The 15,982-nt window shown below is 33.9% G+C and overlaps 1 protein-coding gene across 1 annotated transcript; it reads left to right on the top strand.

Annotated features, from left to right (window-relative positions):
- The first annotated feature begins 1,106 nt into the window (after positions 1-1,106).
- On the top strand, positions 1,107-14,540 carry LOC128235583 (peptidyl-glycine alpha-amidating monooxygenase B-like). The gene is made up of 12 exons (XM_052950394.1): positions 1,107-1,229; positions 9,059-9,116; positions 10,421-10,508; positions 11,074-11,177; positions 11,498-11,575; positions 11,806-11,854; positions 11,987-12,054; positions 12,629-12,709; positions 12,933-13,012; positions 13,262-13,315; positions 13,952-14,001; positions 14,390-14,540. The coding sequence occupies exons 1-12, from the start codon at positions 1,107-1,109 to the stop codon at positions 14,538-14,540; spliced, it is 984 nt and encodes a 327-aa protein (XP_052806354.1).
- Positions 14,541-15,982: the final 1,442 nt, after the last annotated feature.

Raw genomic sequence — 15,982 nt, forward strand, 5'->3', positions numbered from 1 at the left:
GGGTGCGGGGGCATTTGGCGGGGAATTTACCAGCAGTTTGTTTCCGCAAGGCGGGGATTTTACCTGGGATTGAGTGGACCGAAAGACAAAGTCCCCACTATTCTCCGGACCTTTGGGGCGGGGAGCGTGGTTGCAATTGGCTGTTGAATTAACCAGTGTAAAAAGCCACTAAAAACAGGAGAAAAAATACAGGTATAAACAAGAACATTCTTTTCAACGAGTCAGTCTTAAAAAGCAGTCAGACGGTAACGGTTGTATACGGTTAATTGAATTCACCCGTCAATGGACCATTAGCTGCAGTTTTGATATACATGTAATTAAACATATCCATTTTCCAAACATTGTGACAAAACGATCCAGCTGATAAGTTAATACTTGACATACATGTACATGTTCCTTGAATTGAATTGAATTTAGGACAGTGTCCAATGCACCATGATAGACAGATACATTCCTAGGAAAATGCGACATATAAATACACGTTATAAGTTCGGCGGAATCTGTCAACATTGCAGTGAATGCAGTGAAAGTTGTCGATTTACATGTTAAGTGAACATACTTTCAAACAAAGTAATAGTTTTGGCGACTGAATATCAATAAGATGTGTTCAAGAGGCCTGATGCAGCTTTGATCTTAAATACACACAAATATATTTACCAAAACAGAAACTACAAAATTTGTATTTAGTCCCTTTCGGGCTCAGGCAAATACAGCTAACTTTGGACAAATAACTGGGCCAATATGAAATCACCTAATTAATAATATTATGATATTAACCGTATACATGGTTAAAATTAAACAAAACGGCTGACTAAGTGATTTACCATAATATATAGGCAGCATTTTTGTAAAATACTGCCATTCCTTTGAAACAAATATTATTGCAAAGCTAGTCGGGAGATCGTTGTCTTTATTTTCATTCAAAGTATATATAAATTAAGTCAATCCTATGTTACTATAAAGTAACATTTATGCCCTCTAGAAAAGGTAAAGGTTGACAATTTTGTTCACCACGATTGTAAGATAAGCAAGTGCAATGACGTCTGTAACATGATTATTCGCATATATAAACGCGCACCGTCTCGCAAGAAGAGAGGATTGTCAAGATGATTTATCGTCATACACAATTGATGTTGATTCTGTTGTGCGCTGCACATTTATATGCTCAAATCGAAGGAGAGAATAATTTGAAACTTATCATTTCTATGCCACCAGTGAAAACAACATACGTAAGGCACTTGTATTATTATTATTATTATTATTATTATTATTATTATTATTATTATTATTATTATTAATATTGTTGTTGTTGATGTCGTTGTTGTTGTGGTTGATGTTATTATTATTATTATTATTATTATTATTATTATTATTATTATTATTTTATTATTATTATTATTATTATTATTATTATTATTATTATTATTATTATTATTATTATTATTATTATTATTAATATTCAGCTATATTTGAAACGAATGTTTTACTAGTATATTAGTTATTTTATGGAATAATCACGAGCGAGCGTAGCGAGTTTTAATAAATAACTGTTTGACCTATCATTGAGTTTTATCATTAAGTATACACTTATATATTAATTTACATTTTAAAGAAAAATAGCATGCAACTACCGTGTTTATTTATGTTTCGGAAAACAAATTACAGAAATAAGTGCTTTTTAATTAAGAGCTGCGTGACCAAAAATTCACCTGTTTTAAAAGCGCCAAAATGTCGCTAATATTTTTTTTTATCTCAACCTCAATCATATGCATGTTCTGTTTTGATCAATCAAGTCATATGAGTTAAACACGATTATGCATTAAAGTTATAAAATAAAATAAATTAAAAAATGCATCAGCCAATAAACTTTCTGTAAGGTTTATTATGTTTAATATGCGTATCAAATTATAGATTTAGAAGGCCCCATAGATTCATGTTTTGAATTGGTGAAAACATCACGGCTTAATTAATGGACAATTTTAAGACATCGAATTTTCAAATCAAAACGTCATCCTTAACTGTTTTAAATTGCAATTTGTACCAGGCAGTGTAAATAAAAATCGTGTTTTTTTTAAAAAATATTTTTTTTTACATATCTTTCAAATTATGTAAAGATAGGCGACGTGCAATATAGTTGTTTTAATTAGAAACAGATAAAAAATGCGTTCGTTATAATCTTAAATACATTTTTCAACGTGAAATAATTGTTTTCACTGCTTTTGTATGATAGTTCGAGCTTTCATCGGCGTATATCTATGTAACGCGTCAGCTTCATTGATGACAGAGAAAGTTTACTCCCACTTCTGCTAAGTAGATCAAAATAGTAGACCATTATGGATATCCTTATGTTGCCCACGGAAAAAAGTACCAGAATTGAACTGGGTTTTTTCACTACGCCCAAAAGAGTTCCAATGAATTCTATTTTTGTTAAACTGAGGTTGGAGAAAAAGCATTTGTTTGTGTAAGATAGCTTCATACCAACCCTCACGAAAAGCGTTCTACCGAAATCGGTAAACCTCGTCTCCGCAAACACACTGTACACCCTCACTATTAAACCGCGTGTTATACACTAAGCCGTTCTATCGTATAGAGTCAAAACAACCACGTCCGACAATACAAGTTTTATTGTTAGCAATTATTTATTTCCTAGTTCCGATTATTATTAATAATTTGATCTATTAAAGAAGAGCAAAGCTGACTCTGAGATCTTAAGCTGGCAGACCGCCTGATCTCGGTCCGTAGACCTGAAGATTTAAACCCAGTTACATTCTCGACTATCCTAACGAGAAGCAGACTCCAAACTCTCTAACTTAAGCTCTGGATAAGGGTTTTTATATCTCGCAATTGACCCAAATTGCAGTTGACCATTCAGAAGTGTTTCCTTATTTTCCTTAATAGTTTAATGATATCAGGTAATACATTTGACCTCACGTGACAACACTCAAAGTATTTTACTGGCTATTGCCACAAAAAGGACCTTGTCAATCAATGGACTAGACCAAACCCCTTTGATAGGATTTTAGAAAACAAGGTAATTAAGCTCATCTCTGAACGGTAATTAAATTAGCCATTAGCGGTTGACCTTGGCCGTTGCTGATAGATCTTCGACGGCACCAAGTAATATATGAGTTTATCAGAATGCAGATCATTTGATAATTATTATTCAAGCCTTAGGGTCGTTATTAACATATGATAAAGAGATTAACCTTTCCATCTATTCATAGGATACCTCATTGACACATTCCGGTAACGGTAATGAAGCTCAATGAAAATAACGCTATGGCATTTTGACCACTTAGTAGCTAAATTAACGAGTAATGACCTTAGCAGATTGGCGAGGGTCATTGTGTTACATTCTTTCCTTTCCAAAATAAAATATTTCCTGGAATATTTTAAATCATTAACATTGAGATGAATGCAGAATAGTAAACATGCACGAAAGTCAAAATACACAAACAATAAAAGAATACACAGCAACCAATTCACAGCACACAAAAAAAGTATTTAAAACACAGCATAATAAGTTCTTTCATGTCCTAAATCAAAACGTTCACGTTTTATTAAGTCAATACAATGATATCTTTATCATTGGTTTCCTCCTCGTCTGGTTTGTTGTCGTCGTTGTCGTCGGCGCCGCTCGCTGTCCCATCGTTACTAACGGTATCGTCCCAGGCGTCCCTAGTGTCCGATCCATAAGCGTCCAATGAATATCGGATGGAGAAGTTCGACGTTATTGCCTTGCTCAAGGTGAATGTGCCTCAGTTTTCCCATTGCGTAACTATCCACGTTTAGTTGCATATTTGTCATAGTTCATCGATTAGTTTTCGTTTGTTTTCTTCCATTATGGAACGTACTTTATATCCATCTTCTATTTCTTTACATTTGTTGCCCACACATTATTTCGTTTCTGGACCCCGTTTGTCTGCGTCAATAATAACGTCTGATTTAACTACATGATCGTACATGTACTGGTTTTCATGGTGGCCCTCACGTTAATATTGGCTGGATACACCACTCTGCATACGCATACGTGTATTGCTTCATCATAATACTGTTCTCGCTGGGTTTATCTATTATATAATTTCTGCTTATTTATTTCTGGGTTTTAAGACAATTATTATAATGTCAACACCAGGCGGTTGCCCGATGAATTTATATGAAACTATTATTTACTACAGGCGGTTTGCCTGTCGATTGTCAAGTGTCCACCTTAATAGGTATCACTGCACGCAGTTACATTTATATGTCCAGCACTGCAAACGATGTTGGAACTAGGTTCACGATTATCCACTCTCAGCATTTACGTTGCATCAGCGTTGTTATCGTCCGTACCACTACCGTTCGAGGACCTCTATGATATCTGGAGAAACGTTAGCTTACGTCACGTTAATACATATCCTAGTTATGAGCTTCTTATAAAAAAGAACAGAATTTTGAAAAGTTCATTTGCTTTTTTCTTATCAAACATATAACAAATAGCAAACGGAGTGTCATAATATAATTACAATTATAGAAAACCCATTTTTAAAAACAAAACATATGTCATCAGTTCAAGTTTGCCAAAAGTAATAATAGAAGCCCTTTATGTGCGCTTTTATCGAAACGAATTTAGGTTTGCTAATCTCTTTAGTATAGGATTTTGACAGAATTATTACCAAATGGAACTTCTTGAATTATCTCATCGTACACAAATCGCAATTAGTATCGAACTTGTTTTTTAATACGGAGCGTCCAGTGCTCGCCTACGGTTTAAAATTCAATTATTACATACATAACTTATCTTTTACATCCTATATATTTCGTGGCACTTAACCTATTTATTTCATAACACGTAATCAACTATTCATAGGCTATTCAGTATGAAGACGTCAAGTATCGTCTTACATCGCTAATTCGCAATGCTCATATTATTAAATGACATACAACCTAAATTGATTATTTATCTCATAACACACCATCAACTATTCATAGGCTATTCGGTATGAAGACGTCAAGTATCGTCTTACACCGCTAATTCGCAATGCTCATCATTAGATGACTTACAACCTAAATTGATTATTTATCTCATAACACACCATCCACTTCCCAAAACGAATGCCACGTTCGGCAATTCCGAACAATTCACTCTAAGTATATTACTAATTCAAATACGAGAAGAAATATCTTAAACATCAATATGCGTCAAACCCGATAACATTTTCAACAACACCACCATCACCGACTTCAACAACAACTACTCTTCAAACGACAGAGCAACATCAACACTAAGTATTAGCTTCAAAACAAATTTACTACTAGCTACAGCAACAGCTATACTACTTATTACATCAACATCTGCACTTCTTACTCAAGAACAATTTCTCTTCTTATTTGAGCGAGAACTGTACTAATCATTACACTTCTTATTCAACAACCAATATCATTACTAAATGCGGCAACAACTATTGTCCTAACTGCAAGTATAAAAAAACACTACTAATTAAAGAAAAAAAAACTTGCTTCTAATTACTTAAAGACCATAAGACTAATGGAAGATGTCGGAACTTTCGGTCGTTACCAGATAACGCATAATTTTCGGCCGAACTTTTCGCACCTGATTTATTTTTCTAGAATTTCTTTATTCTATTTTATATTACCTAATTATTCTAATTCTTATTTATCTTCTTCGCTGAAGGAGCTTAAAACTTCATAGTATCTTAACTTTATTATCATTGCTATTTTACTACTGTAACTACTATAACTACTTTTAAATGTACTTTTAGGATAATTCTCTTGCCCACCACTATCAGCTTATTTGTAACCCAACTATTTCTATTCTACTGTTTGGACATTTCCATAAAATTTGACCCTAGCTTAAATTAACTGCATGTTTCTAAAAAAAAAAATCACTTTGCTTGAACTTTATTTACCTGTAAGTTAATTAAGGGACTTCATACGATTTCCTTTTGTTAGCCTTACTAAAGCTAATTGAATGGTCATTGAATTGTTCTAACAGATAACTATCTTGGTGGTAAATCGCTTACTTTCTTCGGGAAGCGATAACCTCGCTAATCATGATTATCTCCAGACTCACAATTAATTAATTGACTTCTACAACAGGTTGATAAGAACAATGGTGGTCATTTAATGATTCTAACATATTTCTCATTGTCTGATGAAAAAAAGCTTATTTTCTGATTTCTGGAGTAAAGTATTTGAATGAGATAGTCGGCAATTTAACAGACATTAAATGAACATCAACACCTTTAATTCTAATACATCTTAACTCCTCTAAGCACATTCTATGCTAATAAGTTTCAACCAACCATCCCCAAGAATAATGTTTTATTAATTCCTTCTACTTAACGTCACATAACATTTAAAAAAATAATCTTCGATTGAGTTGTAATATTTTCATCTCAAATGTAAGTTTGATCTTCCCTTTTAAATTAAATGATATGTTTAAATGGGCTTGCATTCTAACATAGTGTTTATTTCTAATTAAAGGAATATCATTACTAGGCTAGACTATCTTCGCACATGTTAATTGTTAAAAGAGGTAGATATGTAAATGTAAAAGAAAATGAACGTTTATGCGTATTTTAAAACTACAGCGGATATTGAAGATTAATAACAAATTGAATGAACATACTGCACGAACGACAAAAAGTATCTAAAATTATGAAATAAATAATAAAACTAAGAAAATACTACATGCCTGGAAAACCAGCTTTATATCGCAACATAATTTTAAATTACGATATAACTATTCAATATAATATTATTGCTAAACTTTATATTTAACATGTGTTCAACTTTTTGATTTTCAAAATGTATATTGCACTTTCGCATTTATCCTTTCTTTCTTTTTTTTGCCATGTGTTTATGAAATTGTAAAACAACACTACGATGAATTGTATATGATTTAATTAACGATTAATGTTGTGTTCAGTAAAAATAAACGACTATTCGGATCTCGCGTCAGATTGATTACATGTCGTTCTATTGACCGCGTTGTTTTCTACTAGATTATGTATTTGGTCTCTAAATTCACATTAATTAAATTCCCTTAAACATCTAGTGTTAAATTTAACATTTTATCTTTTCTAAATATGCACTTGAACAAATGACTAATGTTTACATTATTTATGAAACATCCATAACCCCCCGTTTTTGATTACATTCCGATATATTTTTTACGGAAATAATTTTCATTCAAGCTATCTAGAACCTGCATCATTTGTTTAATCAAAGGTAGCTTGATTTGTTTAAACTCTTGTGCCATTGTAAATATGCTTAATAACAATAGAAAGAACTTTGGAAAAAATATAATTAGGGAAGCCCAATTTAAGGAAATGTTATAATGACTAACCTCGTCTATCCTTCTTTCCTTCGCGTTGTGTTTTCGATCCTGGTCACGGCACCAATTTGAGAACTGTAACACCCTCACTATTAAACTGTGTCTTATACACTTAGCCGTTCTATCGTATAGTTACAAAGTCAAAACAACCACGTCCGATAATACAAGTTTTATTGTTAGCAATTATTTATTTCTTCGTTCGAATTAATCTTAACCAGGTATATTATTAGAATCCTAACCAGAAGCGGACTACTCAAGAACTCTCAAACTCTAAAACTATCCCTTAAGCTCTGGGTAAGTGTTTTTATATTTCGCAATTGACCCGAATTGCAGTTGACCATTCAGAAGTGTTTCCTAATTTTCCTTAATAGTTTAATGATATCAGGTGATATATTTGACCTCACGTGACCATACTCAAAGTATCTTACTGGCTATCGCCACAAAAAGGAGCTTGTCAATCAATATGTCTAGTGACGTCAAAATGGACTAGACCAAACCCCTTTGATAGGATTTTAGTAAACAAGGTAATTAAATTAGCCATTAGCGGTTGACCTTGGCCGTTGCTGATAGATCTTCGACGGCACCAAGTAATATATGAGTTTATCAGAAAGCAGATCATTTGATAATTATTATTCAAGCTGTTATTAATATATGATAAAGAGATTAACCTTTCCATCTATTCTTAGGATACCTAATTGACACCTTCCGGTAACGGTAATGAAGCTCAATGAAAATAACGCTATGGCATTTTGACCACTTAGTAGCTAAAGAAATGAGTAATGACCTTAGCAGATTGGCGAGGGCCATTGTGTTACAACACCTACGCTCGGGTTGGGATAATTTTTTCTCCCACCTCAGATAAGTAGATCCAAAAAATTAACCATGCTAGAAATTCTTATCTTGCCCACGGCAAAAATAAAACAAGTACCCGAATGGAACTCCTTTTTAATAGTCATCACATTGTAATTACCTCCCTTGTTCAAGAGTGTCGTCTGTAACATCATAGAAACCTTGTCTTGTGGCAATTTTTAGAATGCTAATTAATTATTTCTCGCTTCAAATGTCACCATAAAAAAGGTTTCACGCACATTTCAAGAAATAATGCTTCACTCTCCACAGAACTATTTAAAGACCGATTTGACTATTAACGTAATCTGAATCACTGCGCGCATATCCATGACAACCACGATTTATCACATAGTCATACGCATTAATTTTCACAACGCAAAAAAAGAGTTTCAGCAAAATATACATTTTTACTTAATTTTGTTTAACTGAGGTGGGAGAAAAAGCATCTACCAATGCTGCTCGTGTTCATCCCAACCCTCGCGCAGGGTGTTTTGCGGAAACTCGGTAAACCTCTTTTCCGCAAAACACCCTGCGCTCGGGTCAGGATAAATCTTACACTCTCGGCTTGGTCATGGAATATGCTTATATTTGTAAGGACTCTTCAGTTGATCTGATCTTTTAACGTTGCATCTATATTTGTGTATGGAGTTAACTAAAGCCGGTATTAAAAGGTATTTTCATGGCGACATCTATGATATCTCTACATATTTAGCAGATTTGTTTTTTTGCAATAATGAATTTAATAACAGCTTCTTAGAAAATATAAAGTGTTTTTGTCAAATAGTGTGTCGGGAAATGTATCGTTTTAAGCATGTCTTGACGATACAACTCTGTCTCCGTTTAAAACTTACCATGGTTACTATTTTACAGCCAGACCAATACATCTGTTATGCACATCGACTGGATTCTGTGGGCGACATCTATGTCCGTAAGTAGATACAACATACACTTAAATACCAATATTATCAAGACGCTCCCTTGCCTTGAACGCTTTACCGCCTACAGTATGACTACAAAACGACATACACTGCGGGGCCACGAATAGCAGATGCTTTACCGCCTACAGTATGACTACAAAACGACATACACTGCGGGGTCACGAATTGCAGATGCTTTACCGCCTACAGTATGACTACAAAACGACATACACTGCGGGGTCACGAATAGCAGATGCTTTACCGCCTACAGTATGACTACAAAACGACATACACTGCGCGGTCACGAATAGCAGATGCTTTACCGCTTACAGTGTGACTACAAAACGACATACACTGCGGGGCCACGAATAGCAGATGTTTCAGCAGAATTAGGATTTATACGCTAAAACCGCTCGCTTCCCTTAACACATAGAATTTCTGGTTCCTGAAAAATGTCGCCTACGTGAAAGCAGACACACTGACCATCGCCTTTCATGTTTTTTATGCAGCAAAGACCCCCCTAACTACAGGTGCATTGCCTTCACCTCAGAAGCACGACCTACTCAACCAGACCATGATTCAATCTTTAGTCCTCTCCCCAACCTTTTTGATATTAACGGGGTTTGCCTGAATGCGTAAAATCGCCACTTTATTTTTTCACAGACACCTATTTATTTTCAGATATACAAAAGTGATAAAAATAAACATTGCACAGAGACGACCAAATGATATAATGTGGTTAATATTAATTTTTGATCTTTTGAAGCGAGTGGTCTCCGTATCATCTCATTACAACTGTATTGGCCAAAGACAACAGCTATTTTTACTATATTGTTGATATAGACGCAAACCTGGATTTTGATTTAAAAACAAGCAACTGACTGCTTTAGAACTACCCAAGACACAAAAATTAATCACAAAAAATATAACGCTAACAAATTCGGTGTCTGTCACAACTGAGAAGAAATGCATACCACTGAGGCCAGTCAATAACTAGGCTACAAAACATGAAATAAACAGACTTCCATCGGCTACGATTCTTCCAAAATTTTACACTGTAATCTATCAGTTTTGGGAAATTCAGGTCAAATTATATTACGTTCTATGCAAAAAGAGCCCCTGTTGCTTCTCTTTCATTACACTTTGATAAAATATTAATACTTGAACACAAGCACTTTTTCAGTATTAACATCCAGATCCGGGATCAAAAGGGGGGGGGGCAGATAACTGTCGTCTTAAGCCTATTGTGGAAATCTTGCTAACTGTTATATGCCATGTGTGTAAAAAAGCTTAATTTCACATTTTACTTTTACAGTGAGCTCTAAGACTGAAGCAGACAGATCAGCAGTCCATCATGTAGCAACAGGAGTATGTGAGGAACCTATGCATACTGACAGAACATGGTAAAAAGTTTACATACTAGGTTCCAAAAGATCTCTCTTCAAGAATATATGTATTTGTGCAAGGTAGACGCTGTATATAATTGGGTCAGTAGTACTGCGTTTTTATTAGGTGGTGTATTATTCGACTAGAGTGGATTTTTGCAGAATTAGATTCACGAGGCGCAACCCGAGTGAAATCAATAGCTGCAAAAATCCACGGGAGTCATTCACAACATTCTAGATCAATCGTAGTATCATTAACCCTTTTATTATATTCATTACTGGTTAAATTAATTAAAAGACAAGTGTTTTATAATAACTGTTATTTCAATGACGCATTATTTTGTTTTATGACGTAATTTTAATAATGATACGTTTATGATGTCATGTCAGCAGAACGGAATACGACCGTATTGCACTGGAATACGGACTACCGTATTTTGCGATATTTATGACGTGTTTATTTATTACAGGATAAAATAAACTATATAAGTGATTTATTTTAAATTCCTGTTTAAACAATGTCTTAGGAAGGCCAAAGAAGTCCGACGCACAATGATTTTTCATATATTTTACATGTAATTAGGGATTGCACGCGAGACCAAGGGCATTTATGCAAAGGCGAAGCTGTCAATTTCGGTGGATGGGATGAATTCACTAAGAAAAACGGAATTTTCAAATTTCCAGAAGGTATGCAGATCAATTCTGTTAAAATATATTCTGAAGTTATCAACATGAGTTTAATGCAACTGAAAGCAAGTATTTTGGTTAAGCTTAGTAGACTTACTCAAAACGTGCATACACATATGGGACCGTATTCATTAAGTATGACATGTATCATATGCGTATACGGTATTGATTTCTACTTTTAGGCAGAGTCTATTCAAATTGTATTCTGCATGAATAGAGGTATTTTTATTTATTGGAAATCCAGCTATTGACCGTACAATAATGTGGGACATCTAAAAAGATATAACTATTAATTAATCCGTTTAATTTTCTTTTTGTAGATGTTTCATTTAGAGTAGGAAACAACACAAAACTGAGGTATTTCATGATTGAAATCCACTTTATGGATCCTGTCCAGGGTAAGATTTAAACATACTTACTTTTCGTATTTGCTTTAGCGACATAGTTCTAAAATATTGTTATATTTTCAATTTTTTTTTTAAATATTGCTGTTTTAAAAATAAATATATTTTGAAGTGCGATTACAATATGTTTGCTTCTTTTAGGCCAGTCATACATATATGTATACAATAACGATGTATACGTTTAACAATTATGCTTCAACTGATATGAAAATTTTATTTTTCAGATCTCAAGCCGCCTGTCGCAAACATAACCCTAGACTTTGTCCAAATCCCGTAAGTATGGTAATGTTTAGAAAAATAATTTAGTACTATTTTTAGCATTTTTCAAATTTAAAAGACCAAAAGTACATTAAAGTTATACTATTATTCTTCTAAGTATGACTACCTATTCGTTTTTTTTTTCAGATCCCCTCTACGTTACCAGACATACTCATTTTTGAATTCCGGGGTAATTCCTGCAAAACGCAAAAACGGTAGATTTTTTTTTGTATTTTTGTTTTATATACAAATTAAACATCGTTTTTTTGGCGCGTAAACATGAATTAAGTACCTCTCTCTCCTACTTGAATCTCCATTAATACAACGGGAACAGCGGGGCAAGCCCAGTAGTAAAGCCAATAATAAAGACCCTGTTTAGAGGCACAAGGTGAAGATCAAACAGACAATAATCAAGAGACACAAGACGGTACCGAACAAAAACAGACACATATATCGAAAATCTGCTTTAACAAATGTTGGATGAACCTTAGAACAGGCAGACAAACTGGAATTCACTGCATGCAAACTCACACCATTATCAACAAGTTTTAATTTCACCTTCCAATCACAATGCATGTGAACACATAAAGTGTCATTAATAAATGAAGCGGTCCAATTGTTTCCATGGAGCAAACACAGCAAAACTCCTCAGAAGTTCTGTCTCTTGACCCCTGATTACAAGTGGACTATTATAATAAAGTACTGTAAAATTGCAATGATAATTACCTTGGGAACAATACTTTTAAAAAGGCACACTTAAAACATATTCATGTAACCCTTTATCTTCAGGTTTCTTCTCTGAAATAGCATGCGCGTGGACACGACCTAATGCATTTGCATTCAGATATTATCTACATACGCACCATTATGGTCAGTAAAACAAAGAAAGTAACATGTTGAGCTTATACCACATGAGAAGCAAAACGCAATTATTTATTTCATTTTTTCTGCAGATAAATCCATATTATTTAACCATTATTAACACCTTAAAACAACAAGCGTTGTGATTGTCAGCGCATACATAATTTCAAACGTACTTTAAAATAATCTGTAATAAAACTTATGCACAAATTATTTCTCTGTATTAATGTAGGGTATCTGGTCGAAGGATTTCTGGTTAGAAATAGCACGTGGACACTGATTGGTAGTCAACTATCTATGGACAAAGAAAAGGTGGTAATTTAAGACATGTAAAAAAACACGTACTTCGTCCGCAGTGTAGTGTTTTTTGCTTACTGGTGGGTCGGAATAGCGTGATTATTTTAAAATGGATGTATCGACGCTTATTTAAGCCGTTCGTACGGTATATTTGCATGTTTGCATATTTTAGATATAGTTTGTGTTATTTCGTGTGAATTTATTTTAAACAATATTCGGTAACTATTATCGATATTTCTGTGTGTTTTTGTTTTTTTCAAACAGGACTTGTATGACATTCCAGGAGGCCCTATTGAAATAACGCAAGGCGATGTTCTGGTAATACAACCATGTTTTATGTTTGTAATAATATTTACCTAAGGTTTTCACATACGGAGCATGCTCAGTTTGAGTGAGATCCCGTAGTTATTACAGACAGCGCTAATTAATGCATTGCACATTATCATGCAAGTATTATCACTACAAGCGTTAACCAGTGTTCCTTTCTCTGATTTTGTGAAAAAAATGGTCGGAGAAGGAAATAAAAATACTAAAAAAGATAGGTAAAAAGAAAATCTAACTTAAAAACGGCAATTTACTAGATTGTGCCAAATATAACCTAAGTACTCAACATCAATACAGGCTAAATTCAACGCACTTGTTGAATTACATGACTTACCCAGATGCTGGACAAGTAATTTTACTTTTGTAGTGGGGCTTTTTTATATTCTTTTTTTGTATATCGAATCCCGCATGAACAGTGGCATATTGTTTTAGTAATTTTCCCTAAATCAATGATAAATCTGTGTTTAAGTATTGTGGGTATCCGAGTGTGGGTAAAAACAAATTCCAGATTTCACCAACTACATTGTGTGTTTTTTTCGTATTGCAGAACTATTTGTTCCATATACTAAAATAAAATTATATTTATGTGCAGTGTGTACTATTTTAAGTGTTATGTATTGTCGTTAACAGGTCGCTCGTTGTCTCTACATTAATAACAAAGATGAACCCGTCAAATTTGGGTAAGCATTAGTATGTATGTATTGTCTTATTATATATGAATTAGTTACTTTTAGAGTATTTTATTTTATTAACAAAAGTTCAAGTGTTGCAGAGAAAGTTATTGAATGATTTATTAAAAAAGTAAAATCAAATCTCAATGTTGACATAACATTTGTTATAACAAAAATGATATATTATAATAAAGGTAACATTTCGGTATTGCGTGACTAAATCTCATACTAACGAGATACAACAGGGGGCGGGTCCAAGATTTGTTCTTACAGGAATAAAAAAGGCTCCAAAGGTTGCTTTATGTGACACGACCTTGATAAAAGTGTAGCTAACTTTATTCTAAGATGGTGCACTCTAGTGTAGGTTCTGGTAACCTGAAACTGTTTTCTTTTCCAGAATGAGTGAGGAGGAGGAGATGTGCAATTTCCAAATCGACATTGGCTTTCGGCCCCAGGACGCTGATCACTTCGAACGGCCTCCTGCATGCTCCGCACCTTCCCCGGGCTTTAGATTATGTGACCATCCACAAACGAGTGGAATTTGTTAGCCAAAAATAAAGCTAATAAATAAGAAAAAACTTTATTATATTGTTGTTACATATATTTTGAACACAAGATAAAAACTAATGGATACGCTTTTAAAAATAAAAATCAAAACCGAATATAGTACAATAGAGGCATTGTCGGTTTTAACTAGTTGATTTGTTTGTATTTACGTACAAGAATGAATAATGCCTTAAATTGGACGATCGTCAGGATAAATCTCTTTTTCCAGAATATTTAATCCCGAAGGACAATACAACTATTTTGATAATAATCGAGTTTAAGTGAGAGTGTGGAAAAAAATATCGACAAACGTACAGGCTTTACTTTACAGATAGTTCATTAAACTCAAGAGTATGGTTTGTGGTCTAAGCTGTTTGATTAAACTATACCTGTAATTGTCAAGTGAATTGATACTTTTCAAAGCTATCAATTTTGCCGACAGTGTTTGTTTTCGGCTACTTTGGTTATAAGAAGTATTCAAGGGGTATTTTTCTTACACAGCTCCTGACTTTAAAATATGAACAGAGACAAGACAGAGTTGGGTTCAACTCTCAATATGTTTTTAAAAAATCTTAAGCAACGTAACTTCAACAATTTCTATAACATTTAGTTAACCTGCAAGATGTTTGCATATTTTGTGTACATAATCATAAACATTCTAAAGAAGTTTTCAGTTTATTATACCACGTCGTCTAAACTATTTCGCTCATATATTTAAATTCATCGTTTCTAATACAGCTCAAACTCTGTCTCCTACCTGTTTATATTTTAAAGTCGAATTGTTAAATAACCATGGCAGAATTATCATCACCATCCAGAGTATCTCTGTAATGCTGCAAAATACCAGCATTTACATCCACAACTTTTATCGCATGACCTATGGCAGCCCAAACTCGGTGTGTTCCCATAGTCACAATACTTCTGGATTTGGCAATAACCTCTGACCTTCCATTCGCAAGTAGAATATTGCTGGACATCAAAGATATATTCCGTGTTGTAAGATTTTTGATTAACATATCTCAGTATTTGCTAGTCTTTTTCTTTGCTAAAGGCATTCTCATGTTGGTTAAGAAATGAACATGATTGTCTAAAAACAATTTCTGTAGCATCATCTTAGTCTTTCACGGGGGGAGGGGGAGTATTCCATATGAAACTTAAGACAAGACTATGGTCTTACATCACTGACTCCATCAATCGTGTAGGTCCATTATTTATATCGAGCAATCCGATTAGCTACATCGTTCTTACATCCAATTAAGACCAGTATTGAATTCCATCCGAGAGCATCAAAAAATGAATATGTCGACTTATTTTGAAGGCCGATAAATCCATAATTTAAAGCCATTGTTAACCCTCACTTATATAACTTGCCCAAACAATCTCTTTGCACTTATATTGAAAACTCTTTTTTTTGCGGCGTTTTTAGTTTCAATTTCATTCCGGA

This window comes from Mya arenaria, chromosome 5 (genome assembly GCF_026914265.1).
Source record: "Mya arenaria isolate MELC-2E11 chromosome 5, ASM2691426v1".
NCBI lineage: Eukaryota > Metazoa > Mollusca > Bivalvia > Myida > Myidae > Mya > Mya arenaria.

Coding starts and splice junctions, on each gene's coding strand:
- LOC128235583 (XM_052950394.1), top strand. CDS start 1,107: ATGATTTATCGTCATACACAATTGATGTTGATTCTGTTGTGCGCTGCA. Junction 1,230..9,058: donor CACCAGTGAAAACAACATAC/GTAAGGCACTTG, acceptor ACTATTTTACAG/CCAGACCAATACATCTGTTA. Junction 11,855..11,986: donor CTAGACTTTGTCCAAATCCC/GTAAGTATGGTA, acceptor TTTTTTTTTCAG/ATCCCCTCTACGTTACCAGA.